Raw genomic sequence first — 26,048 nt, 5'->3', positions numbered from 1 at the left:
GGGAAGACCTGGAAATTCTAAGTTCAGCCAGGCCTGTTATATTCCATCTCTTGTCTGCTCACTTTCTGGGAAGAATAAAGAGAAGAAGAAGAGTTAAGGTTTTTCTTACTTATCCAAGATAATATTCTCACATCAGTCAAGAATGAGTTTGTGAGAATATATTGGTAGTCCTTTAGCTTGTTCTACATAGAACTGGCCTTCCTGTCAGAGACAATGCTAAGATAATAATGAAGTCTCTGGAGTGAGGATTCAGGGGCCTATATTATAACTCTTTCTGTTCCTTTTTTCTATTAGAAAGACATACATTTTTCTCTGCAACTTGAAACTAACTGTTCATAGCACCTTAACACTCTTATTCATCTGATCAAAAGTCACACAGGTGTACCAAGTTGATGAAAGGGTCTAACTTCTATCCTGCCCCAAACTAAAGCTGGGATTTTCCTTCACTTGAACATTCACATTTCTGATCTCTATTTCTCATTGGCCTTCTCCTCTGCATTCCCTGTCATCGCCTTAACTCAACTTTTCCTTGGGCTCTCCCTAATCCAGCAGACATATTTCCTAACAGTGTTCAAATCATGCACTCCTTCAAATTATTTTCTAGACTCTACTCCAGGTGTGATTCTACAGGCAATTTTTATTGTATTGTATCAGAAAACTCAACTTCCCTAGCACAGACTGTAAGACCTTTTGTAATCTGATTACTGTTACCCTCTCTAGCCTCATGTCCAATCTCTCCACTGAAGACTCTTTCTCTCCTCCTCTGCACACCCACTTGTTGCAACTCAAGGACTCTCTCAGGCCACTGTGCCTTTTTCTATACAGTTACCACTCAAAAGGTTCTTCCCTCCTCATTGAACTGTCCATCTATTTTCTAATTTTAAGGTTACCAGTGATTTAACCCGTTCTGAACTCTAGTAGGTTTTCCAAGTTCATATGAACTTCATTTGTGTTTGCCCCTCATCCAATCTATCACAACAACTATAACACTAGCTTAAAATTAATTTCTTTATTTATATCTTCCTGAGATTAATTATAGTTTAGTTTATATGAACACACACACCATACACAAACACATATACAGCATAGCACACTTCTCAACATACAACTAGTGCTCTCTACATGGTTGATGACTAGATGAATAATTAATTCATCACTATTATTCAGCTTTTCCCTTCCATTATTCCTGTTAAATCATTACAAGTGTCAGAACACAATCACTCAGTCACTTAAAGAAAAAATAGCATACTTTGTCTACCAACCATTAAAGAGTACAATATGTGTAGACCAGACAAGCAACAAGTTAGAACAACAGATATGGGGTTTGGTCAAGCACATGCGTAGAGATTTATAACTCAGAATGAGATGATAGTCAGTTATTACCTCCCAAGAAAAATTGTCCAAGACATGCAAAGTCCAACAGTAGAATGGCTCCTTTAATTAATTCAATTGATAATTCAAGACAATATTTCTGAAGAACTGTAGTTACATGTGTATGGAAAGCTCCCGAACTATTGAGTAACAGGAGAAGGTCAAAGAATCAACAGAGAGATATAAGCATGAAATGGGTTGGAGGTAGGGCTCAATTGGTCATGCCTAGGAATAAACCCCCTAACTCATCTGGGTAGTATAAATAGCAGACCAAAGTAGAATTGCTAGCAAAAAATCCATTTTACATACACAAACAACAAAATATTTCCTTGCTAGTTATGCTCAGACAAAATTTTATGCCTGACTTGTATAATGTCACGATGTTTCAAAATCTAAATTAAATTAAATAACACACTTGCCTTGACAGATCATGTGTTTACTAAGAAGTTCATTCAAGACAAGAGTGCACACAAAATCCAACAGCATCCAAGGCCACAGATGGTTTTGCCAATATTTCAATTATATCTAACAAAAATGCTTTTGGAAATGATGATATTAGTAAACAAAGTAGTCATTATTCACTTAACAAAACAGCCTCTGTTGAATTTCCTAATTGATTAAAGCAAGAGTGGGCCTTGCAGAAATGTAAATTCTGCTCGTCCAGGAAACAGTTAAAAGTGTAAGCTGCATATAGGCCATCTCTTGAATACAAATTGGGGGGTACTCATTATTTTTGACTGAACATTACTTGCCTTAAAAAAATTCTGTTTTTTCCCATATTTCATATTCAGCTCCAGTTCTATATCTGCTTCAAAGTTATTCTGAGTCTTTCAGTTCATCCTGAACTCTCTTATTTTGCCCATTTAGAGGATAAATTGTCCATTTTTCTTGATTTTGCATGTAATGTACACATACTCTAAAGAGTAGAAAATGTCTGACAAAATGTAAAACAGTGCTAAGCACATAGAAACCACTCCAAAAATGTTTTCTGTGATGCTCTTATGTCAATGTAACATTGTTAAGACTTGGTTCTCAAAGAGTACCCCTTGCCCATTAATAGTAGCATAAGCTTCACCTGGAAACTTACTTAAAAAGTACATTCATGGCCCTCCCTGGTGGCGCAGCAGGTTAAAGCACAGCGCTAAGAAGCTAAAGCCACTTCTGCATGAGTTCCATCCCTGCCTGCCCGGGCGGTGACCACATGGCGTGGCAGAACTCTCCTGACCGGCCCGCTGCTCCCCTGAGCAGTGTACTTCGTTGATCTGCCTGTTCTGCTCCCCACTCTGTCTCTGGTGAATCCTCTCACCGCCCCTGCACCTCTGTCCTGTACCCCAGTTCTGTAAGCAAGAATAAATAAATCTTTAAAAAAAAAAAAAAGTACATTCATAACTCTACCCAGAATTGCTGAATCAGAAACAGGATGTGAGACCAGGATCCTCAAATTGGGAAAAATACAATATTGAAAGCATGTATTTGCTTGGAAAAATGGACCAGCTTATGAAAAGAAGAGATCCAGGTTCTTATGTTATTAAAAAAAAGAAGAAGAAGAAAGTATAATAACTTTCCAGTTATTTTCCAAAAACAACTTCATGCAGAAAGTAGGCATGGCAAGAATAGTCATTACAAAAAAAAAAAAAAAAAGAATCAGAGAACTGTTTTTCTAGTAGCAACATTGATGATGTTTCTAATTCTCAGCAGAATTGCTTCGCATTAACCATTGAGACAGCCACAACCTCCTAAATTAGTTAAGATTCTGGGCTGAATGAATGTACAAAGCTTATTCCTATGGAAACTGTGCACTATAGAGATTGACAGGGTTATAGAATACATAACTAAGTTAAGGCAACTTTAAAAAAGATTTTAAGGCAATTCTTAAAGATTATCACTAAAAATTTGACACAGCATATTTATTTTCCAAATATCAGAAAATATCTATATTCACGAATAAGGAGCTGATTTAAACCACTGATTTAAGAAAAAAGAAAATGTCCTACTACAACACAATCTATTATCTTTGTGCTCTGGCCAAGATGAGACAGAAGCTCTGTTTTCTTAATACTGCCCTAATTACAGGGAGATTGTTTTGAACAGAGGTATTAATCAGGTTTCTATGGCTTCCTGCCTAAGAGTGCAGCATGCTAAGTTTCAGTCTTAAGCAAGTTGTAAATGGCTGCATGAGGTGCTCACAAATATGAGTTCCCATCCCAACGTCCTGCCACAGAGCATCACAACAGGAAAATTACAGGAAGTAACAGGACACTGAGAGTGGTCTAGCCTCTCCCCACTTTTCTAGACACCTCTTCTATAGTTCTCACTAATCACCTTATCACAGGGGACACTGAATAAAAAAGAAGTTTCAAACAGCAGCACATCTGCTGCCTGCCATTTCCAAGCTTGAAGAACCATGTGGAAGTTTGTTTAGACCTCCAAAAGATTTGTTTGTTCCTTGGGCAATTTCTGAATTTCCTAATTTTATATATGACTGTGACCAAGAGGGAGGAAAGCAAATGAGAAGTTCAAAGCAGAGCTAACTATGCTCAAATACAGGCCTTTGTCTCTACTAAATAACAGAGAAGTAACCACAGGGGATTTTATCTCCATGTCCTCAGAAAGATACAAAGAACCTCAGGTAACAGAAACCAGAATGTTCAAAATGAGCCAATGTGCCCACAGACCTGTGCTTATGTTTATTTAATATCTGTTTAGATAGCTAAGACCCCTTCTAGCTTTAAAATTCTCCACATCTCTGATCTTTCAGCTCTTCATAGGAACAAAGTCTTTGACATTTCATGCCAGCATGCCAGGTTTTAGTAATTTAGGACTTTTTTTTTTTTTTTCAAGAAAGAAGTCCATAAGCAACACATGCCACAAATTTGGGATTGTTTCTGTAAATGTGTACCATTTGAGAACTGTACCTAATATTGTGAAGAACTAATGGTAATTTTCAGTTTCATATTTTAGAAGGTAAGAGAAAAGTGACAGATTTAGAATTAGCAAATTATTGAACAAAACTGGTGGAGGGAGAGGAAGAGGGTATCCAAACAGTTCATGGACTCTTTCTAGGATATTTGCATTTATATACAATTAGGCAAAATATGTTTAAGGGAAAGAATAGAAGGAATAAAGTTAAAAGGTGGTGAGAAAGGAGAAAAAGAGAGAAGGGAGGGGAGGTGGAGGAGGGAGGAGAGAAAGTGAAATAGAAGAGGGAAAGAGGGGAAAAAAGAAGGAAAATGAAAAGTGGCAAATATTGTGTAAGAGGAGGTGATTTTTACTATATGTGTTGCATTTACTATGTTGACCTGAAGGTCTAGAGAAGGTGAAAGATTTTGTACTCATTTTCTAAGAGGTTACCAACTCTTATCCCAAAGCTTGACATGGTTATCTCATACACTTTGATAGTTCATTATCTTGGCTTCTACAGATATAATTGTTTTATGACTCCAAGAATATCTCAGAGCTCTCTGAAATCTCCAGTCATGCCCGAGTCAGTGACCTCTTGATTCAGGGAACTTGGTGTCTGACAATATTATTTGAGCTGTAATACAGGTTGTCAACCCAAGATTATTTTCTTTGTGTAGGGAAGAGGAGGCCTGTAAAACTTACAGGAGGTTATCAGTAACATTCCAATTCTGGATTGGAGCTGCCTAATGTCAATGACTTTATTTTTCATTTACAACTTTTGCAGATGTGACCAAAGTCACAGAAAGGCTTACATCAAAGGATTCTGAGCTATTTTTGATTTGAGAGCAAATAGCAAGTTGGTAAAATGAACCAGACTTTAGTCAGGAAGAATAGAATTCTATCATCTGGATCTTAGGTAAACATTTCACTCATAAAGCTTATTTGCAAGTTATAAGAAAATGCCCAGGTCTTTCTATCTCAATAACCTTGGGATTCAAAAAACATAGATGGAATTTCTTAAATACATTTTCAAAAAGCATGTGATGAAATCCACGACAGATGGACACATCCTTTGGCCACCTCATCAACACCAATTCACAACCCAATACAAAAGAAGTGACACAAAAGCCTGAGGGCATGGATCCCTTCATTTTCAGAGGTGAATAATGGAATGCAAATTGTTTCAAACCCAAAGCTATATTTTAAATAATTTATCTGATCATTCACAGTAATTTAGAACAGAAATGCTGTGAACATATTTATTTCTTGATTACCTGGAAATGTAAGACTATTCACTATGAAATGGGTTGAGTCTAAGCATAGCAAAAACACAGAATATAAAGAAAAGGACACATAGCTTGTAGGAACATGGCAATATGAATTTAGATTTGCAAAGCAAAACCAATAATATATTATTTACTTTTTAACAGAGACTGAAGGAAATTTTTGATTGCTGGTAACTCAACTATAATATAAAGATGAAAAGACTTACATTTTCAGTATTTATAATAATAGTCCAGAAGACACTCTACGTCAAATCTCCCAAATCACTGAGGTCTTATTATTTATTTAATGCCTCTGAAGTTCACAAAAATGGAACTTTGGAAATGACCTTACCTTATAATTTAAAACTCAAGCATGCTCATCAGAACAGAGATATTGCTTCTATTGCAGATATCTTTCTGCAGCAGAATTTGGGAAAGCAGAAAAGTTCTGGGTGATGATTTGAATGGGAGGTCTATACCAAAGATCAATTATTTACCTCAAACATCAAAATGTCAAAATGGAATGGCAAAACAGAATCCTTTATTGAACTGTAAAGCTAAAAGAGTGTCTTTGAGCACAGTGGGAAGTCTTAATATTCAACTTGGACTGCTCTAACACATTTGAAAAGAATCTAAGCAAATAATATTTTCAGTTAGTACAAATTAGTTAATATGAAATTTTCCTCAGCATTGATCTTCATAAGTAAGCATACTATGATAGTAATATATTTGTGAATTAGATTTCTCTCCCTGCACCATCTGTTCTTTTCTGCTTATTGAAGCCTATAATTTCATCATTAAAGATTCCCACCTTACCCTTTACTTAAACATAACACAGAGAAGAGACCAGCTATGCCCTCCCATGAAGAAATGATACCTTTTGGATTGAAAATGCCAACTTTAGTGCTGTTTGGGGGACACTTGAAAGAGTCTTGCTTTTCCCTTCTTTTGGTTCTCTATGATAAACACTAAATATAAGTGAATCATCAAACTCAAAGGTAGTCTGTAGAATACTGAACCCTTGATCTCTGATCACAAAGACAAAGAAAGCAGTGAAGCCTGAGGCTCAGTAAAGAAAGGTCTATAGTGGTTGAGACAGTGGGTGATAAAGCTGGGACCAGAACTGTGGATCTCATACTCATCCATCAGTTCTACTGAGCCCTTCTTTCTGCTGGATACTTCCCTGTAAGCTGGGGACATGGTGAAACAACTACAAATATAATTTTCTTATGGAAGTTTGCAATTGAAGTGAGCTGGCCAGACTCATAAACCAATAATTACAATGAATCGATCTACTTAAATATAATTATAGAAGTGGGTCCTTAATTAACCCTTGTCAATCAATCTAAGAAACTTAGTAATTGAGCTATAAAAATCATTTCCTTGGAAGTTTTCATCTAAAAAGGAGCACTGAAACTTAGATATCACAGATAAAATTTTAGGTGTGATTCCAGCAAATTCAATATAACTTTACTAATGAAATTATTTTTTGCATTTATACAATATTAATACAGAGCACAATCATTTCAGTTGTACACTTGGAATTAAAGATGTATTTACCCATTTATTTAGGCAATTTATTAGGTCTGCACATAAAGAATATAGACATAGAAATTTTTATCTGATTAATTCTGATGCTCACATCTAACTTGTTCCTACTAACAATGTCTAAGTTATTAGTTTTTCTGAAGGATCAATTTGTAAATGTCATGGGTGATGGTGAATCTTATTCAAGTGTGAAACCTCAGTCCATTCAATTTTCCATGAATTATTTTAAATAATTAGTTTCAAGAACTAGTACTATCATGTGGCAACTTACCATTTTCCAGTTCTCCTGGGATATCTGAGCCATGGACTCAAACCACAAAAGGACTCAAACCACAGAATTCAATAGGGAACAGTATTAACATGAAATATTTGACATGCAATCTTTGCTTCCTGGTAGTGTCAAAGTTCCCTAGATTCATAGGTGTGCATCACCTCACATAACTGTGACAATTGCCATGCCACTGCTTTGGTGTCTGGACTGAGGTTTCCTCAACAACGCATGATGGATTTGTCTGGTCTGTTTGTACTTCTCTTCACCCACTTCATATGTGTCTTTTCTTATATGTTCTGGATTTATTCAGTTTTGGAAATATGCAGAAAATGCAATGCCATTCCATTGACTTTTGCTAAGCATCATCCATGCAGACCTCATGGACTACCGGTCCTTTTTCACTCTGGAACATCATACAAATGCCAGCTGATTTCAAAGAACTGAGAGCACAGAAGGAATTGGATCTATGTATTGAAAAGTCACTTGTGTGTGTGTGTTTGTTGTTGTTTTCATCATTTTTCTAGTCTCTCTTCTTCCTTTGGTTACTGCCTGTCTCTAGAGTTATTCCAGTCTCAGAACAGACTCAGTATTCTACCTTTTCTCCTCATGTCATAACTACAAACATAATGTCCTAAAGGAGGAAAACACTCCTAGCACAACCTCTCTTGCATTGGGCCTCTATGGTATTTTGGGGCCACTATGATGTCCACTCAGGCAGCTTCCCACAGGAGCTCCCATCATACCTCTAATGGTAGCATGCAGAAAAACAAGAGAAAGAGATACTATATTTTTAAGTAACTATATTTTAAAAAAAGATTTAAATAGGATTACAGAGCCTTGGATGTAAGGTGTTCAAAAAATTTTGTTCAGTGAAAGAATGAATGGTACAGTTCTCAATGTGTTTGGGAAAAGAGGAAGCATCCTGCACAGGTGGGAGCTTGGATGGCTGGGGTGACCCCTTCTCCGATTCCTCCATCATGGCAGGCAGCCACAATGATTCTAGATTGTGTCCAGATGAGTGACTCTATTTCCTAAGTATTTTATATTGGATACAGCACCTCCAGCTCTCAAGGGCAAGCCATATTTGGGTCTTTAATCAAGAGTATATGTGGAACACAATGCTCATTAGAATAAAGCTTTACTTAGTGGCTGTGGGCACAGAGAAGGAACAAAACCAGTACCACCAGTAATAATACTTTGTTTTTATTTTACTATAGTGATGGCTATCACTCACTTTTTTTTGTTGTTGTTGTTTGTTTTGTTTTGTTTTTTCCTTTTAGCCAGCCCTTCATGTTTCCCACTTCTGGGTACTGGGGGTATAACTATGAACAAGTGCAAGCCCCAAATTTTCATCCAACTTCTCACATTAACACAGTTCTCCTTATTACTGGGGTGCAATTTTTAACATTCACAGACAATTTTTCTTGGTTCTGTGTCACTTACATAAGTCCAGCAGAAAACAGAAGCTCAAAAAACATTACAGAACTTGAGGAGGGCACAGAGCTAGTCAGTAGTAGAGCTGGTTCTTACTTATGACACTGAAAGCTGAATGGCTATTCTATTAGCTGGTTTCATTTTTCCTTTCTATAGGAGCCCTGCAGCAACATGCTTATCAACAGAGGCAGTAATCTTTCCCTGGATCCTCTCTGTGCAAAGGACTTTGAACTCAAAATGTGTGACTTACAAGTCTGTGCTTTCAACTGTAATAACCACTGATTTTCATTTCCAGTTCTTTGTTATGATCTAGTAACTACATAGGAGAAAAGATAAACAAACTTTTTGCTCCTATTATACTAAGAGTTGTCCTACTTAAATTTTAATTTAAAACAAGTTATTTTTTGTTATTTCAAAACAATATTGAATTACCAAAGAAATAGATGTGATCCTTAATTTAGTTTTGCAAGTAATACAGGTAAGACTTCAGAAACAGGCTTTTGCTCAGATTTGGTTCTGGTTCATCAACACAGTGCTGTTTCTTACTACTTCATTGTGATCTGGGGCAAGTTATTTAAACTTTTTTAGTATCAGGTTTCATATCTCTAAAAATGAGACTCATGATACCTACTCCCCAAGTTATTGGGAGAACTATTTAAATGTAAGCTCCATGATAAATAGCTCTTTCATCTGTGTTGTTCATTACAGAATTCTGGGAACAACTAGCACAGCAAACATTTGCTGAATAAAGGATTAATTAAAATTTTTATAATATGTCTGTGCAGTGCCTGGAACATGCCCAATGGCTAATAATCTACATCTAAGTTAATTTCTTCCCTTTTTGCTTTCTTTTTCATTTATTGAAAGGATTGGGCTCCATAGTATGTATAAAAATAAATGTTTCATGGATACAATTTGTAGCAGGGAGGAACGCTTATAGACTCACATGCCAGAAAAGGCCTTCAGAGACATGCAGTCGGGTTATGAAGATGTCTGAGTCACTCTGGATTAACTGTAGGATACCACCCATTCTTTATTATAGAGCACCGTAGATGAGCCCCACTGGAGCTGTCAGCAATGAAGAGAGGAAGAAAGGCACTGCCAGGGAGGAGCCAAAGCCTGGGAGTCCTGATTGCTACTCTTCCTTCTGGAGTGAAAACTCCCTCTGTGCATGATGACAGGCTCTCCAGACCCCTCAGGGTTCTGAAGTGGGGAAAGCACTTCAACCCAAATTACCATCTGTGATTTGTTTTCCATCATGAGAGAAAAAGGTCTGATGTTGGGTGTTCAGCTTCATGGGAAACTACTACTGCAAATTGAATTTTGAAAATTAAATTCAATTAAAAATGCATTAAAGTCTGAAGATATTTCTGGTGAGTCTTTTACAATAGGAGGAATCTCTCTGGAATGAGAAAAAAGTAATACTGATACATCTTTGCATAAATATGGATTCATACCATAGAACTTTATTAAATGAGGTGTAAGGGTCTCCACTGCAAAGGAGTGAGAGCCTGCACTTTGTTCTTGCTACTTTTTCCATGCATTCCATCACCCAGATTTCTCATACTAACTCACATCACAATATGGAGATGACTTCTCTGCATGAGAGAGACAGACTGTTATTTGAATTAACGGACTCCAAGGTGAAGGTGAACTGCTTTGAGAAGAACCTCTATAAGGTGACCACTGACTCTGGCACTGAACCCTAGAGACAATGGTATCCTGGGAGCAGCTGGCCCTACGTCTACAGGAAAACAAAACCAGAAAGCTCCCTGATTAAAACACACAGAAGCATGTTCCTCTCAACTTTGAAATGCATTCAACTTTGAGATACATATGGATAATAAAGGTATTAGTAGTAAACAAAACTTGATGTTTACTATTTGTCACTAAGTTTCTAAACCTCAGTTTCTTCATGTGCATAAAGGGGGTATTATAATATTTAATTGTAGAGTTATGAAAGTTAAACAAGCTAATGTAAACAAAATATGTAAGTCTAGCACCAGGATATAGTAAGTATTCTTTGATGTTAGTTGTAATTGTTATTATCAATATGTGTGGACTATTTTAAGGTCATTGGGTTGTTTAATAACAACAACATCATCATTTCCTATTAAAGATGCCACACTGAGGGCAAGGTGTTATTGACCCCCTTTTGCCCTCTCCAATGTTGTATTCCATATTTGTCAGGCTACTATGTACTGAAACCTTTTTTCTCTACATGAGAGTATACTGACTCTGTGCTTCATTCTCTCACTGTTCTCTCTCAACCAAATGACAATGAGATAAGCTGATTTCATTTACATTAATCTTTTCAAGTGACATAATACAACTCACTTTACCATTTAAAACTAATTTTAATTCTAGAATTTCTATACCACTCAGCATTCACATATAAAGAAGAGATGTACTAAAGCAAAAGGTTAGGCCCAAATTAGAAGCAGACAGTTAACATTATATGAAGATCCTGGTGTTTCTGCTCGGTTTAAGTTACACTGACTTCCAATCATGCATTTTATCTTTTGGCATGCATACATAGGTGCCCAATAAATGTTACCTTTGGTGATAATAAAACAAAAGCCAAACTTTCAAAAGTAAAATATCCAAAAGACTATTGTCTGCATTCTTGGCAGCAGCCGGAGAGCCCGTTTTCCCAAGTCAGCAGCCTCTGAGGAGTCTGGATAGGGGCCAGTTCCCAGGGTTGGCGCATACCGGGGTCCTGGCAAGAGGCCACTGGGACACTGTTTCCTCTTTCATTCTCTTTATGTAGTGGAAAATCTTCCCTGCCTCAGCCCCTCTAAGTCTTTTTTCCCCATGGAAGTGAAGAGAGAGTCACATGGGAAATGATCCCAACCTTTCTGCAAATCTCATCTCCCACTGTTCCCCATTGGCATAGTCAAAGCAATGAAGGCCTAAGACAAACAAAGGCAGGCTCTGCAACCCAAGGCTTCAGCCTGATTCTATCAGGGACACAGGGCCTGAGGCAGAAGACCCAGCAGGACTTGTGCACAGGGAGCCATTGTACACTCACTTGGAAGACTATAGGCATTTCTGGAAGCCTTTGGAATAAAACTGCCTGTTATAAATAGACATTGGCTGAGCTTCAAGGGTGAGAGCCAAAAATGGGCCAAAAGTCCCAGAAAAATATAACGCTCCATATAAGAAGGTCTGGAGTATAGCTCATTAATAGGGGTCTACTGGCAAATGTACTAAGAAGAAAAGAATGTGAGGTTTGGTCAGATACACACTGTAGTTAACACCTGAGTGAACATTTCTGGCTGATAACATCATGATATGCCATTCCATTTTAAACATCATATATGTATATATGCCAACCAAACTTCTTTTTTTTTTTTTTTTCTGAATGCCTGCTTCACCTGCAGACAAAGAAAATTGCCATCTGGAGTCACCTCATCATATATATTCCATATATCTTCAGTGAAGAGGAGACTGACACCAAGCTCTATGCTGTGAGGTCTACTTGAATCCTTTCCTTTAACTCTCCCAGTAAGCTTTGAGTAAGAGATTATCAGCTCCCTATATAAAAATACACAGATGAGAACACAGAGGCCAAGCTCAACACAGACAAGACATCACACAGCAGGTAAAGATTCAAATACAGTTCAGATTTATTTACCAGTCAATCCATACTTTTTTTTTCCCACTAAATTACATGCCATCTGTTTCCACTGTACCTTTTAAAATAAGTGCTGTGTACATAGTAGGCACTTAGTACATGTTTCTTCCTGAAGCTGCTATTATTGTGCATGTTTTTAATCAGTAGAATTTCAGGAGGTAGGAGCTGCATCACTGCCATAGAAACAATACTTTCTACTTTCATGGAATCCTATAGCCTCCAAGGCAAATTCCTAACCTTTACTTCATTTTACCCTCATGACACCCCCCCTCTTGAAGGCAAAGATTCTGAGAGTTTTAAAAACCTACTCAAAATGGGCCCTCCCTGGTGGTGCAGCGGGTTAAAGCACAGCACTGAGAAGCTAAAGCTACTTCCACATGAGTTCGATTCTAGCCTGCCCAGGAGGTGACCACATGGCGTGGCAGACCTCTCCTAACCCGCCCGCTGCTCTCCTCAGCAGTGTACTTCGTAGATCTGCCTGTTCGGTTCCCTACTCTGTCTCTGGTGAAGCCTCTCGCCACCCCTGAGCCTCTGGCCTGTACCCCAGTTCTGTATGAACAAATAAATAAATCTTTGAAAAAAAAAAAAAACCTACTCAAAATGATGCAACTTAATTTAAGGAGATAGTACACAGGAGTTAGTACACAGATCCACCCCCTGTATTACATAATTTGTATCCAGGCCACCACACAATAACACAAAGCCTTGCACTTGGTCTGTTTATCTAGACCCTTGAAGATAAGACATGTCAATGGCTACTCAGAATTTGTGTTGTAAAGGTGCCACACTAGAGTGTTCTGTTCAAATCAAGTTGACTGGTCCAAGGGAATCGGCTAGAAAACAACATACAGGGGGAAACCATTTCCAGTAATAAACTAATCTGTGTAGTGTTTTCTTCTCCACAGAATGAGAAAAGGGGGACTGATGTGGGATGTACATTATAGAGGACAAATATATCAGATAAATTCTTCTGATCTTACATACACATCCGCTCTCCACCCTCCTCTACCTTGCTTTGGCCTCAAGGTGATCCATGAGTCCTTTTCCTTCTGGATTTTCATTGTGTTAGTAAAATATAATATTACCAGTGGGAACCGAAGATTGTTGAGGAGTATAGTGGGATTTTTTGTACCCTAATATCCTTCATGCTGGCCCAATATTGATTGGCAGCCTCCCCCTAAGGTGCCCTCTCCTCCCACACAGTTGTCTCCGTATGACCACGGAGTTCTGCAGGCACTTCTTCACCGGCCCTTCTGACCCAGAGTAATAAAGCCCCTGGCCCTGCCCCTGCTAATTTCCAGCTTTAGATGCTGCACTATTATCTTGTTGAGTTCCTACATCTTACCACCTCTTTATAAACACCCCTCCATCCCCGGGATTGAGTATGTCAGCTGCTTCCTCCTAGAACAGGACTGATGCAGTAAATAACTAAACAATAGTGTTGATGCAGTGTTTGTAGACAAAATACAGAAAGTTATTCAGGTCCTCCTAAGAGCATGAGGAATGCTAGCCATGTTAGACCTGGCTCCTTTTTACCCTCACTTCCACCTTGCTACACCTCACCAAGTGGGAATTAGGTCAGATATTCTGCCTCAGGTATTTACCACCAGTGCTCGAAATTTGGCCCAGGAGATCTTCAAAGAGCTGCCTACGACTATCATTGAGCTAGCATTACTCTCAAGAAGGAGGGTAGGACGGTCCTCACTGTGTACTATCACATATAATAGATGCCTTCAGGGATTTCAAGCTCAGTATTGTGAACCCATATGTGATGACTAACATCCTTGTGGCCTCCAGGACCGGCAGGCCTCTGACAACTGCTTCCCCTATGAAAGGGCCAAGGGGCCCTGACAAATGGATCCCAAAATTCACTAGGCCACAGGATTTTAGTTCTCTCAACATATCTCTGTATAGAAGAGCAGTCAATGAATTAATTGTATTAGAAACCTACTGAGCTGAAGACAAATGCTTAAAACCAAGAAGCATAAACTGCTGAAAGACAGAAGGCAAGTAAACCTTAGAGGCATCTTTGGAAATGGACAATTATGATCCATTAAGCCTAGTTAAGGGTCTAAAATTTATGAGGAGAAAACATCTGGAACTATATGGAATATAAAGTATTCAGGAGGAACCACTGCTTGGGCTTGCAGAGAGTGGCCTAGACAAACAGAATTATGTGTTAAGAAAGAATTATAAAATGAGGACATGAGAGGGACAGAATCGAGGAAATATACCTGGTGTTATATGAAACATTTTAATACAATGGCCCCTAGACTTGCTCTTGAAATATTAATTGAAGTTGGGATGACTATGAGGGTTGTCACATGAATAGAAATCTGGCAGAAAGATCATAAATACTGACAAGGCTGAGCCAAGGCAACAGAACATGGTGATACACCATAAAGCAATGAAAGAAGCACTGCCTAATTCAGATAATGAACCCTGTAGATGCTTAATAAATATTAATTGATAATAATGAACTATAGTATGGGGTGATAAATTAGTATGAGACAGTTAGGCTGCTGAAATACAGCTAATATATATTTACAATTAGTATAATATGTGCCAGTAAGTATATGAGAAGAAAATCAAAATGATTAAGCTGTGTTACACATTTTTCTTTACACGAAGTATGGGTAAGAAAATATTAACATTAGGGTAGGGAGGACAGTTAGAGGGGACATGAGGAAAGTTAATACAATAATTTAGGATTATAAGAAAGCTTTCTTAGGGTCTCTGCAACTTCTCAAATATAAGCCAGGGACTTTGGAGTCATAATCTTTATTAAGACACCTTGATTTTCTCCAATATATTTCTGATTCGGAGATAGCATAGATTAAGTCTGGACCATTTTTCTAGGGATGATATGAGAGCTTGCTTCCTTGAAGAAGCCCTCCCTCATCAATTCAGTCATAAGAGCTACTTCCTCTTTCTAGTATCCATGAATTGCGTGTATGACTAAACAAAAGCAAAACTATTCTTTTTATTTCTTTTTTACATTTTTAAATTAAATTTATTTATTTTCTTACATCATTGTTCATTTGGGGACAGTATTTTCCTTCTCTCCTCAGGTGAAATCCTGTAGTTCTCCCACCATCATCCCTGTTCTATCAACACAGTTCCTTGTGCTCTTCCCACTCTGTTTTGACCTGTCCTTTTCCTCTTCACTTCTAGATGCCTCAGATCTGTGGTCGAGTTGCACATTTTATCTTTTTCCGTTCCCTTTATTCATTTTATCTATATTCTACATGTGAATGAAATGTCAGAGGAAAGAGATAAATATCTCATGGATCATCTTTGCATTTCTTATCACTCACCTCATAGTGCCTTGAACATAGTAAGTATAGAATTCTTTGCTCACAATTAGAAACTCTAGAAATGAAAGCAGACGCCTATCAGACAGAAGCTCCAACTGACTATTGGGCTTGAGGACCTGTTTCTAAGGAGGTTGATGAAAGCTTTACTTCTTGTTATGGATAAAACACTACTAAGACTGCTGTGGGAACAATTTTAAGCTGTCAGAGGATGATACAGAAAACTCAGTTGCCATGGAGACTTGTATGATCTGATGATTCCCATTGTTGAAAGATAGTGAGACACCAGGAGAATGACAAACAGATCTCTGACCCCTACAAAAACACAGACCATTGTAAGCAAATGTTTCTGCTCACTTGTACTTATCTCTGCTGTACAAGGAGTGTCATTTCATCATCTATCAGTCACATAGCATTTGCAAATTATTTTCAATTTTTGCATTTGTATTTTGAATTAGTGAACTCTGAGACCCAACGGATGCGGACAATACTTATGCAGCAGCAGAGTGCAGGGAATAGAGCTGGTGCTGCTGAGATGGCTCTATGGTCCTAGCAAGGTAAGCCATCTGTGTGTGGTGCAGTGAGCAGCATTCTTAGGTAATGAAGGCTTAGGCTGGTGAAGTTACCTCAATGCTCTTTGATCACAAATACCTTTGAGAAACTGCTTTTACCTATAGTTTGATTCCCAGGGAGATATGCATGTATACATTTATTATACACATACATATACACATATGTATATGTGTGTGTTTGGGTATGCATATGTATGGTTACATATACACATGTGTGTATATACAATCTTATACATTTCAGAGAATTCAAAGCCCCTGAAGTCTTTCAACAAATTTGCCCTATCAGGTACTTTGGAACAAACAAGGTACCATATACCACACCTTTACTTGGACAAAACAAAGTACAGGCAACATTTACCCTCTTCAGCTTTGCCAATGTTAGAGGAGAAAGCACCAAGCTTAGGGGTGGACAATTAATGACATTTGGGGGTAATGTCTTCATAGAAATACTATAGGTTCCCCACCCATCTCTATCAGTAAAAAGCTCAGATAAAATAATGTGTAGCTTTTGATCAAATTATCACTCAATTTATAAGCCCTGTTGCATAGCAAGGACAGTATATTTCATATATGACCCATCATTGATATGTTCCTCCTTATTCTATACCATTCTAGTTAATAATTCCACCTATATACATGCATGCCACAATCAGCCCTCATGTGGACAAAAATATAATGTGACAGATCTATGTATGCCATTACTTGTACATACACTTTTATAAACTTGACTCACTATGAAGTTAGTTCCAAGACCACATTGATCGGAAAAATCATCAGGCCAGAAACTAAGCCTAAACGACTTCCAACACACACACATTCTTTATCTGTTATAAACCTTATCCTCTCATGTCTGCACCTTTGGTAATCTTTGACTGAAGTCAAGCCCTGACCTCTCACAATATTAGGTGCAGATATGGCAGATACCTAATGCACAAGTAAACCTCTGGCTCTGTTAAGTCTGGAATTATTGAAGGTTGGAAAGTATCATGCAAAGAGCTTCCAAGTAGAGGGGTACAATGCTTCCTGCTTCCAAACTGTAAGCTGCATAGCACAGAAAAATCTAGAGGTTGCCAGACCTGACTTTAAGTGACAGTTTCATCAATGAAGTCTACAGCCTTGAGGAAGATGAATGATTTAGTAAATTTTAGAGTTAATTTTTTTTGTAAAATTGGGATAATTAGATAATTAAATGATAGTCTCCATCTAAATCACTGAGCAGAATGCCTGGCACATGATAAGCTTCAATATTATTCAAGAGGAGGATGCCATCCTGGGCTAGACTCACTGCCTGACTAGCTGAGCTGCTTGCTAGCTTTGCTGTTAGACTCCGTCAGCTCCTGGTGCTGACATGCTATATTCTCTTGTTTGGCTGTATTCTACTTCTGCCTCTCTGTTGTGTCCTCCATTCAGACTATCCTTAGCAACAGTGTTGCTTAAAACTCTCACCTCCCTCCCAATGCTGTTTTTTTTTTTTTAAATCTCTTCTTGCTATCTGGAACTCATTTAATACTCTAAACAATCAGGTTTTCCACTTGGACAAGTCTCCCCTATCCAGTCTCCCAGTCTACCTGCTCCCTAGTCTCCAGGAATCTATGCTGGTGGAGGGCAACTGACAGGACACTTGCTCAGTACCTTTTTTTGCCTGCCATGATGGATTATGCTAGCCTGGTGGCCAGATTTAATGGGTAAATATTCATCTAAAGGCCTGACACTTCTCTCACTTTAGCACCACCACTGCAAAGAAGAACAGTTAAGTGTTTAGGTATACTGCTTTAGAAAGGTAGCTAAACCAGGCCAAACCCCTCCTGTTCTCCATCAATTACTTTTGCTTAACTATGACTTGGATAGACCCTTAAGACACTGCCATACCTTCTAACATCTGGCTCTAGGACATCTGGTTTCTGTTCTTTTCCAGGCATGTAGGAGATGACTGAGATAACAAGGGAAATGGTGCAGTTGGGGAAATAAACAGTTTTCTCTCATTCTTTAACTCTCCTCTACTTGATGCTCATTTGGGAAATTTCAAATAATCTTGATATCAGAGAACAAAAGTCATGCTTCCCAGAGGGCAATTATCCTTTACCTAGGAGTCAGAGGCACTAAGTAAGTCACTTACATATGCATCCACTCACTAGTAGGAGTAGCCAAGCACAACTGTGAAATTGGTGACTAGCAACCTGGTAGCCTGACCTCTATACATCGCTGTTATGGTGAGGGGTGCCTAACTGTAGCATCAAGAGAGTAAAAGAAGCTACAGTCATGCCTAAAATAATACAACAATGCAAGTTTGTCTTTTAATAGTCACCATCCACTGGATGCACTGAGCAACATGAATATTGCGCCTACTATGTGTTTAAAAAAAAAACTTCAGTGAGTTTTGAGTTTCCTAAAATATTTCCCTTTGCTCCCCTTATCACTTGGTCCATGGTTGCTTATCAGCATAAATTTGCTCCTCTACCTGCCTCAGCAAACTGCATATCTTGAGGGTAAACACAAGAAAGTTAGAAAGTCAGCACCCAGGAGAAGTGAAACCCATCTTTTAAGTTTCCCATGTCTCTAACATGTGATACCATAGCCTGCTGCCTAACTTTTCAAATAAAATTTTATGAGAACATAAGTTACTACATTTATTTATGTATTGCTTGTGGCTACATACTCTATTACAACAGCAGGATTGAGTAATTCTAACTGCTCATCTGATCCACAAAACCTAAAATATTTACTACCTGGCCCTTTATAGAAAGAGTTTACTGACCTCTGCTTTAAAACTATTCCCAGTCACTAACCAAGGAGAGAATAATTAAACATAAAACAACAGAGATCTTGATTTGTGTATTGTCAGTAAAATACTGTGATTTATAAGATCTGGTCATTCAGGTGATCAAAATATATTTAATAAATATATTTGGTCTTCATCCACAGTTCCTGAACTCACAGATCCCAAAAGTCTTGGAATTTCCTAAATGTTGACAGTGATCATAGTATCTTTTGTTGTGTTAATTATGGTAGCTTTTGGAACATACCTGAGAATGAGGATTGGTTGTCAGGGAAACCAACAAGAACACAGTATGGTACTTTCAGCCCCACCCCCAGACCTCCAGGGAGTCAAGGAAGATTGGAAGTTGGATCAACTGCCAAAGGCCAATGACTTAATCAATTGTGCCTAACAAAGGAAGCCTCCATATAAGAACATTAAAGACAGAGACACTGAATTTTAGGGTTAATGAATACATGGAGATTTGGAAAGACTGGTAAACCTGGAGGGGGTATGGAAGTTATGCACCCTTTCCTATACCTTACTCTCTACATTGTTTTCATCTAGCTGTTCCTGAGTTATATTCTTTATAATACATTGGTGATCTAATGAGTAAAAAGGTTTCCCGAGTTTTGTTAACTTCTCTACTAAATGAATGGAGTCGAAGGAAAATGTCCTAGGAAGCTCTGTTTTATATTCAGCCAGTGAGAAGCATGAGTAACAATCTGGGCTTGTGACTCACACCTGAAGTCTGAGAACAAGTAGTGGGAACCAACCTCTGTAGCCAGTTGGCCAAAAGCATAGTGTATATAACAGACTGAGCTTGGGACATTTTTGATGTGGAGAGTAGTCTTGGAAGGCTGAGTCCCTTACCCATGGAATGTGTGGCTAACTCTGGAGAGATAATATTATAACTCTGCTGAAAAGAGTGATGTTCTCAGATGTTTGTGGTGTCTGATAATAGTTTCTTGTGGGATGAAGCCTCCACATACTCATGTTGCAATGGAACAGAGGGGAGAACTAAACAGCATTCTGTTTCTCCTTCCCTCCCTCCCCTTCTGTCTCTTTTCCTTTACCTATCTGTTTCACAGAGGTTTATTATAAGGGATCAGTGCATGCACTGATAGATATTGAAATGTCCTATTGTTTTCTATCTGCATACAGGAGGCCTAAGAAAGCTAGGGGTACAGTTCCATTACAAATCCAAAGGTCTGAGTAGTAGAGGAGCCAGTGAGATAAGTGCAACTTCAAGTCCAAATACAGAGAACTAGGGTTCAAGTGTCTGAAGACAGAAGATGTACCTTTCAATTTATGCAAAGAGCAAGGTCACGCTTCCTCTGCCTTCTTGTTCTTTACAGGCTCGCAACAGATCATTTTACACCGAGAGATTGACCTTTGTTCAGTATACAAAGACAAATGCTCATTTCTCCCAGAAACACTCTCACAGACATACTCAGAAATAATTTGTCAGTTCTTTAGAAAATTCTTAACCTACTCTAATTTACATATGAAATTAATCATCACAATTTGATATAAGGAAGAAGTTTCCAAAAAAGAAAATAATTCATCGATGAATGAGTTTTCACCAGAAGCATAGTATTTCTCCAGGAGCATAAGACACTCTATTTGGGCTGCCTCTTTCTTCTATTTAGCCTTCACTTACCAAATTCTCTCCATTGCTTCAAAAAAACAACCCTAGTGACAGCTCCCCTTGGTGCCTCCTTATTCCCACAATGATCTCAACTTATCACATCAGTTTCACACTATTTACCTCCTGCATGTCATGTTACTTACTCACCCTATTAGGCCAGCTTTCATACATAAACTATGAACACATTGAGAAGTTGTATCTCCTTGCACCAGTCAGAGGTATCCAGCAGGAAAAAAATGACATGATCAAACACGAGATGGACCTACCACATTTATAAGTCATTAGTACCAAGAAGCTTGAAGAGTAAGGAGAAATGATGCCAGAAAACTGAAATCTGTGCTCTAACTACAGCTAAAAGCTTGAAGAAGGAAACTGTTCAACAAAATACTACTTAGAATTAGTAGTGCAGTCACCTTTGTTCATGACCAGAAAAAACAAAACAGGGATCAATTATCTTGACCCTCTTCCCTCTTCAACTCTGGTTTCCAGCTAGATATGGATCAAATTCAACCAATTGTCAGAAGAAAGAGGTCCCTTTGACACCACACAATGTAGAATCAAACATAGAAGAAGGACAGACTGGAGCTAGAGGGAAAAAAATGGCAAGTATGTGGCACATCCTCACAGCAGGTTTGAAATGATGTCTACATGACTGTACTTAATGGGTGCCTGTGGAAGGCCCAATTACTGTCATGATTTGGATCCAAACCTTCAAGAGACTAAAAGATGATGTGCAGGACTTATGCATTCTTTCCTGCTACTATGAATCTATCACAATTACACATCTGTTAGAACTAAGGATTAAGTATGGTTAAACTTTTGTCTTTTATGGGTATAGGGGGAATAAAGGGAATACCATGAAGGGATTCATCATTCACAAGGAAAACTGTTACTTCTACTATGCTTAAAAGCAAAAAGTAGTTTGTCTCCAAATTAAAAGAGAATATTTGCCATTGAAATGTGAGATGGTAAAAAGATAATTCACTTCCAGCTGACTCATCAGCTCTGATAGCTAAACACTATCACAGTAACAAGTGTCAAATAACTATCCATAGTGGCCCAGGGGATGATTCTTACAAATCAAAAAGCACAGTGTGAAAAGCTGAGTGTTTCTGATCAAAAAGCATCCTGGAGAGGGTTGAACAGCCTTGGGTCAAGAAGAGGCCTTGATTTCTGGGGTGATTTTTATTATCAGAGAGAACTGCACTTACTGTGAATATGCAGCTATGTGGCACATTCCCAACCACTGGTGGAGGCACACTTGTAGTACTTATTTTTCTTGCTAGGTCTTTACGACCTACGCTGAAATATATTTTTCATTCAGTTTCACTTACCTGTCACTTTATTCTTAAAAAGGGTGATTTATCAAGTAAAACAAAATCAACATCAAAGAGGCTTCAGCATTACCAGGGGACATGTATGCATGCCCGTGCATACACACAACACACACAAACTCCAGTGTCAAGTCCAGGAAGGAAAATTGTGAGTTAGGACCACAAGCTCACATTCCCCAATCAGAGCTTTTTTCAGTATCTGGACTGTGAATTTCTTTATTGTGTGGTTCCTCCAGTCTAAAATTTTAAAAGATGTTGTGAGGGAGCTGAGCTGTAATTTTATTCAATTCTACATGACTTGGTTATATAAAATAAAAGGTGTAAGGAAGTTAATAGTACCTTATTCTTACAGTACATTATGAGGATTTTTTTTCTTACAAAATCTGGAAGTGGAAATTACCTTTGGGTCTCCTAACTTTCAACAATATGGGCCATGGTGATTACTACAGCAGAATTTCAGGACTTAAGATCTTAATATGCTTCTCTTTCCTCCACTCAGTATTCCAAAAGGACATCTCTTACTGGGATATTACATAAGGAAAGACAAAGGGCAGGAGACTTGCTCTGTTCTTTGTATCTAAGTTGTGAGACCTCAGGGAAAGCATGTAATCTCTCTGAGCATTGACTACTCTTTATGTGGTGAGGGGACTGGATAATTCATTCCCAATTCAGCATTCTATGATTTAAAAAGTACCATACCACACCATACCATACCATATCATAAAACAAGCATGCCTTAGGAATAAGGAGAGTATTATACAATGCCAGGTGTTTTGTCCTTCCTTGTATTTCCAGCAACTCTTATCTAAAAGCATCTCTATGTGCTTCTTGCCTAGTCACTTGTGTGATTTCAGCATAGAGTTAAAGACTAGGGCAGTGCCTTGAATTCAGGCCCTGTACAGGAGAGACAACTTTGATGTCACCCCCCATCTATCTCTCTTCCTGACATTATAACAGATCACACTCAAAAGACTTTCAAATGGTTCCCACTGTCCAAAAACCAACTCAATGAGAATAATCTTGGTATTGTCCCAGCATCAGCATTATATATGAGAAAAAATAGCATAATATGCAGGGCAAAATTATAGTCATATGGCTTAAACTGTAAAATGTTGGACAGCATTTAGGCAGTTCATACTCAGTCACAGGAGAGCACATTCTTTTTCAGGATCTCTCCAATATGTATATGCAGATGGAACTCTTAATCTGCCTCTAGGAAGCAAGGAAGATATTTCACTAGTATAAAAACTCTCCTAAGCATCATTTAAAGAAATTTAACAGGATTAAGTTTCTTAGGTGGTGCCAAGTAACAAGTTCTCATTTTCATAGTATTATTTTATGCCATAAGTCAAAAAACAGATTCACAGCCCCACAAGACTTAGGGTACAGCCACACACTAATAGGAATGTAGGTTCAGCTTTCAGCTTTCAATTAGCACTGCTAATAGGACAGGATTTAAATTATACTCATATTTAAGGTTGTCTCTAAGCAAAATTTAAACATGGGCAAAGATTTCATTAGGTCCCTAAAGTATTCATGGTAATCTACTTCCTCCTCTCTCACACACTCCCCAAGCCAGCTCTGCATTCCAGCACTCAGTGTTCTGCATCCTGGTTTACCAATTGCTTCAAAAGAATCCTCTTCTGGTCAACATTTGGGAATGATCCAAGATCTTTTTTCAACAAGTGCTACTGCTAGCACTTGAAAGACAACAGCTTACTAGACTGGCTCTAGTAGAGTTGTTACTGATCTCTAGGAACTTGGATAGAATTTGGAGCTTGAAGGGCCGATCAGTAAGGGTGATATTTTTGGGTAAACAGAACCTTCTCCATGCTACTTACATCATACTATTTGGGCATCTCTATCCCTACCACATAAGAGATATTGGCATATTGATAAGTAAAGAGCATTTGTATCTACAAAGCAGTAGTTGAGAAATCATCTCTTTATTCCAAATTTTCTCAGAAATTGAAAAGAGAATAGACATATAAAATGTGCACAAACATCATTTTCACCCCATTCTGTCTGGAAATGGAAAAATCTAGTTGAGATGAGATGAAGTCACATGTATTTGGGGGAAAGCACAGACACTGAAGTTGAATTTAATAACACAAGATGGACTAAACATTAGTTTAGTGCTCATTTCCAACCCTTTTCTCAATTTCTAGAAACTTACATTGATGAATAGTTGTATGAAGTGAAAAATACTTAAGGAATAAATAGCTAATCTATACAATGACAGAGCAAGGTCTCCAGCAGCAGAGTTGGAAAGTATAACTGATTATCAAATCAACAAATATTTTATTGGATGCTTACTCTGATCCAGTCTCTGGACCAGTTGCTGAGAGTCCACAAATGAATAAAACACATCCTCATACAGTAGACTGAAGAAGGAACCAAGCTAAACTTTTATTTCAGTATATGAGTAAAAGAGAAAAGAATGTCTTGCTTGATTTGATTTCTTGTTCTGTCATATGAATTACAGACTAGAAGTGACTAACCCATCTTAGCTCACAGACTGAAAAAGTAGCCAGCCTTCAGAAATAAGGGTCTAAATCTCTTTCCTTGGAATAACCAAATCCTCATATACACTAAAGCAAACCCAGCCAGACGGTTAAGAATGATGTTCACCAGCATTAAAACTTTTAGAAGGAAAACTTATGAACAAATGAATCAATTTACATACCTACAAAGGTCTCAGGAACTTTCTTCACTCTTCAATATTTGAAGATCTATTGAATTCTTACTCAACATATCCCCAAAGTTAAGATAAATGGGTCATGGAACATCTATATATAGGTTCAGCACTTGGCATTAGCTGTACAGTAGTGTTTTTGTATAGGTTAAAGTCTACTTCAGCTGGAATTAATGTAATTATATATAATGTTGACAGATTATGACATTTGCCTATTAAGACACTATATAAACATTCCAATAATTTGCTGGCTTTTGAGTTTATAAAAAATAAATGAAACACAATCCCAGGGGATATTGCTAATGGGGTAACTGGAATAGAAGTTTCAAAAGCACAGAGTTCAGGAAATAACAGTCAAAGAATAATGCATTTTATGCCAAAACATATAGAGTGGTAAATGAATATTTAGTACTTACCACGAGACTGCTGTCTAGAGACAGCCGTTTTCCAAAGTCCCTTTTCTCAAGCTGTCTCTTTCCCTCCATGGGTGAAGTTATTTATTTTCCTTTGTGATTCATAAAAATTCCCCTTCTCTTTCCAGGGTCACTGCAAAAAGTGAACATATGTTTTACTATCCAAGTGAACAGTGTTTAGACCCTTGTTTTTAACTTTCTGACCAAGAACAAGTGTTTCAGCCAAAAATACTCCGATCCAAATAATAAGTATAGAACTGGGCTCTCTCAACTCAAAAGATCTCTCTGGGTTACAAATGTCAGAGTTGTCTTTATAAAGGCCCTTGTGTTTTTATAGGTTTTGCTAATGGAGTTGGGGAATGGGTTTGTAGGTCAAATCAGCAGACTGTGGAAAAAAGCAAACAGTCCGTTTCATGCCACACTTACTGCACAACCTCTCTCTCTCTATTAGCTATAATCATTCTGTTACGGTGCACATAGATGCTGTCTGCAAATTCCATGCATTCATACTGACAAAGCCACAAGCCATAATCAAGTGTCATTGAGCCTAAGGCCCAATGAGGCAAGACCAAAATATGAACATTATTATCAACATTTAATTTAAAAGTGTTTGATTTAATATTTGAGAAACATTATAATATACATTCCATTAGGGACAGGTTGATTCAGAATGAATGGTGATGACATTGTTAATGTCAAGGAGTACATATTAGCCATACTGCATTTTACTGTATCAAATAGAATGACTCCCTGCACTCCATTAAGATTATTTATTCTAGGAACACTAAATAGTCTAGCTGTATCAAGCGTATTATAACTGTTTAATATCTATTAAGCACTGGCTTCCAGTTTTCATCAAGATGTAAAAGGCTTGAAATAAAAGAATT

General features: G+C 37.9%; 1 protein-coding gene across 1 annotated transcript in view; it reads right to left on the bottom strand.

The window, feature by feature from the left end:
* The window catches only part of NCKAP5 (NCK-associated protein 5), a 731,767-nt gene extending 706,510 nt beyond the window's left edge, over window positions 1-25,257 (bottom strand). Inside the window, exon 1 of the mRNA XM_004674888.2 lies at window positions 25,165-25,257. Within this exon, the coding sequence (XP_004674945.1) occupies window positions 25,165-25,233 (69 nt within the window). The 5' untranslated portion in view covers window positions 25,234-25,257. The remainder of the gene's footprint in view (window positions 1-25,164) is intronic.
* Window positions 25,258-26,048: the final 791 nt, after the last annotated feature.

Source organism: Condylura cristata, unplaced genomic scaffold, assembly GCF_000260355.1.
Source record: "Condylura cristata isolate star-nosed mole 26May11 unplaced genomic scaffold, ConCri1.0 scaffold00002, whole genome shotgun sequence".
Classification (NCBI taxonomy): Eukaryota; Metazoa; Chordata; class Mammalia; order Eulipotyphla; family Talpidae; genus Condylura; species Condylura cristata.
The sequence above is the reverse complement of the archived record's forward strand: the minus strand, read 5'-3'. Positions and strand labels throughout refer to the sequence as shown.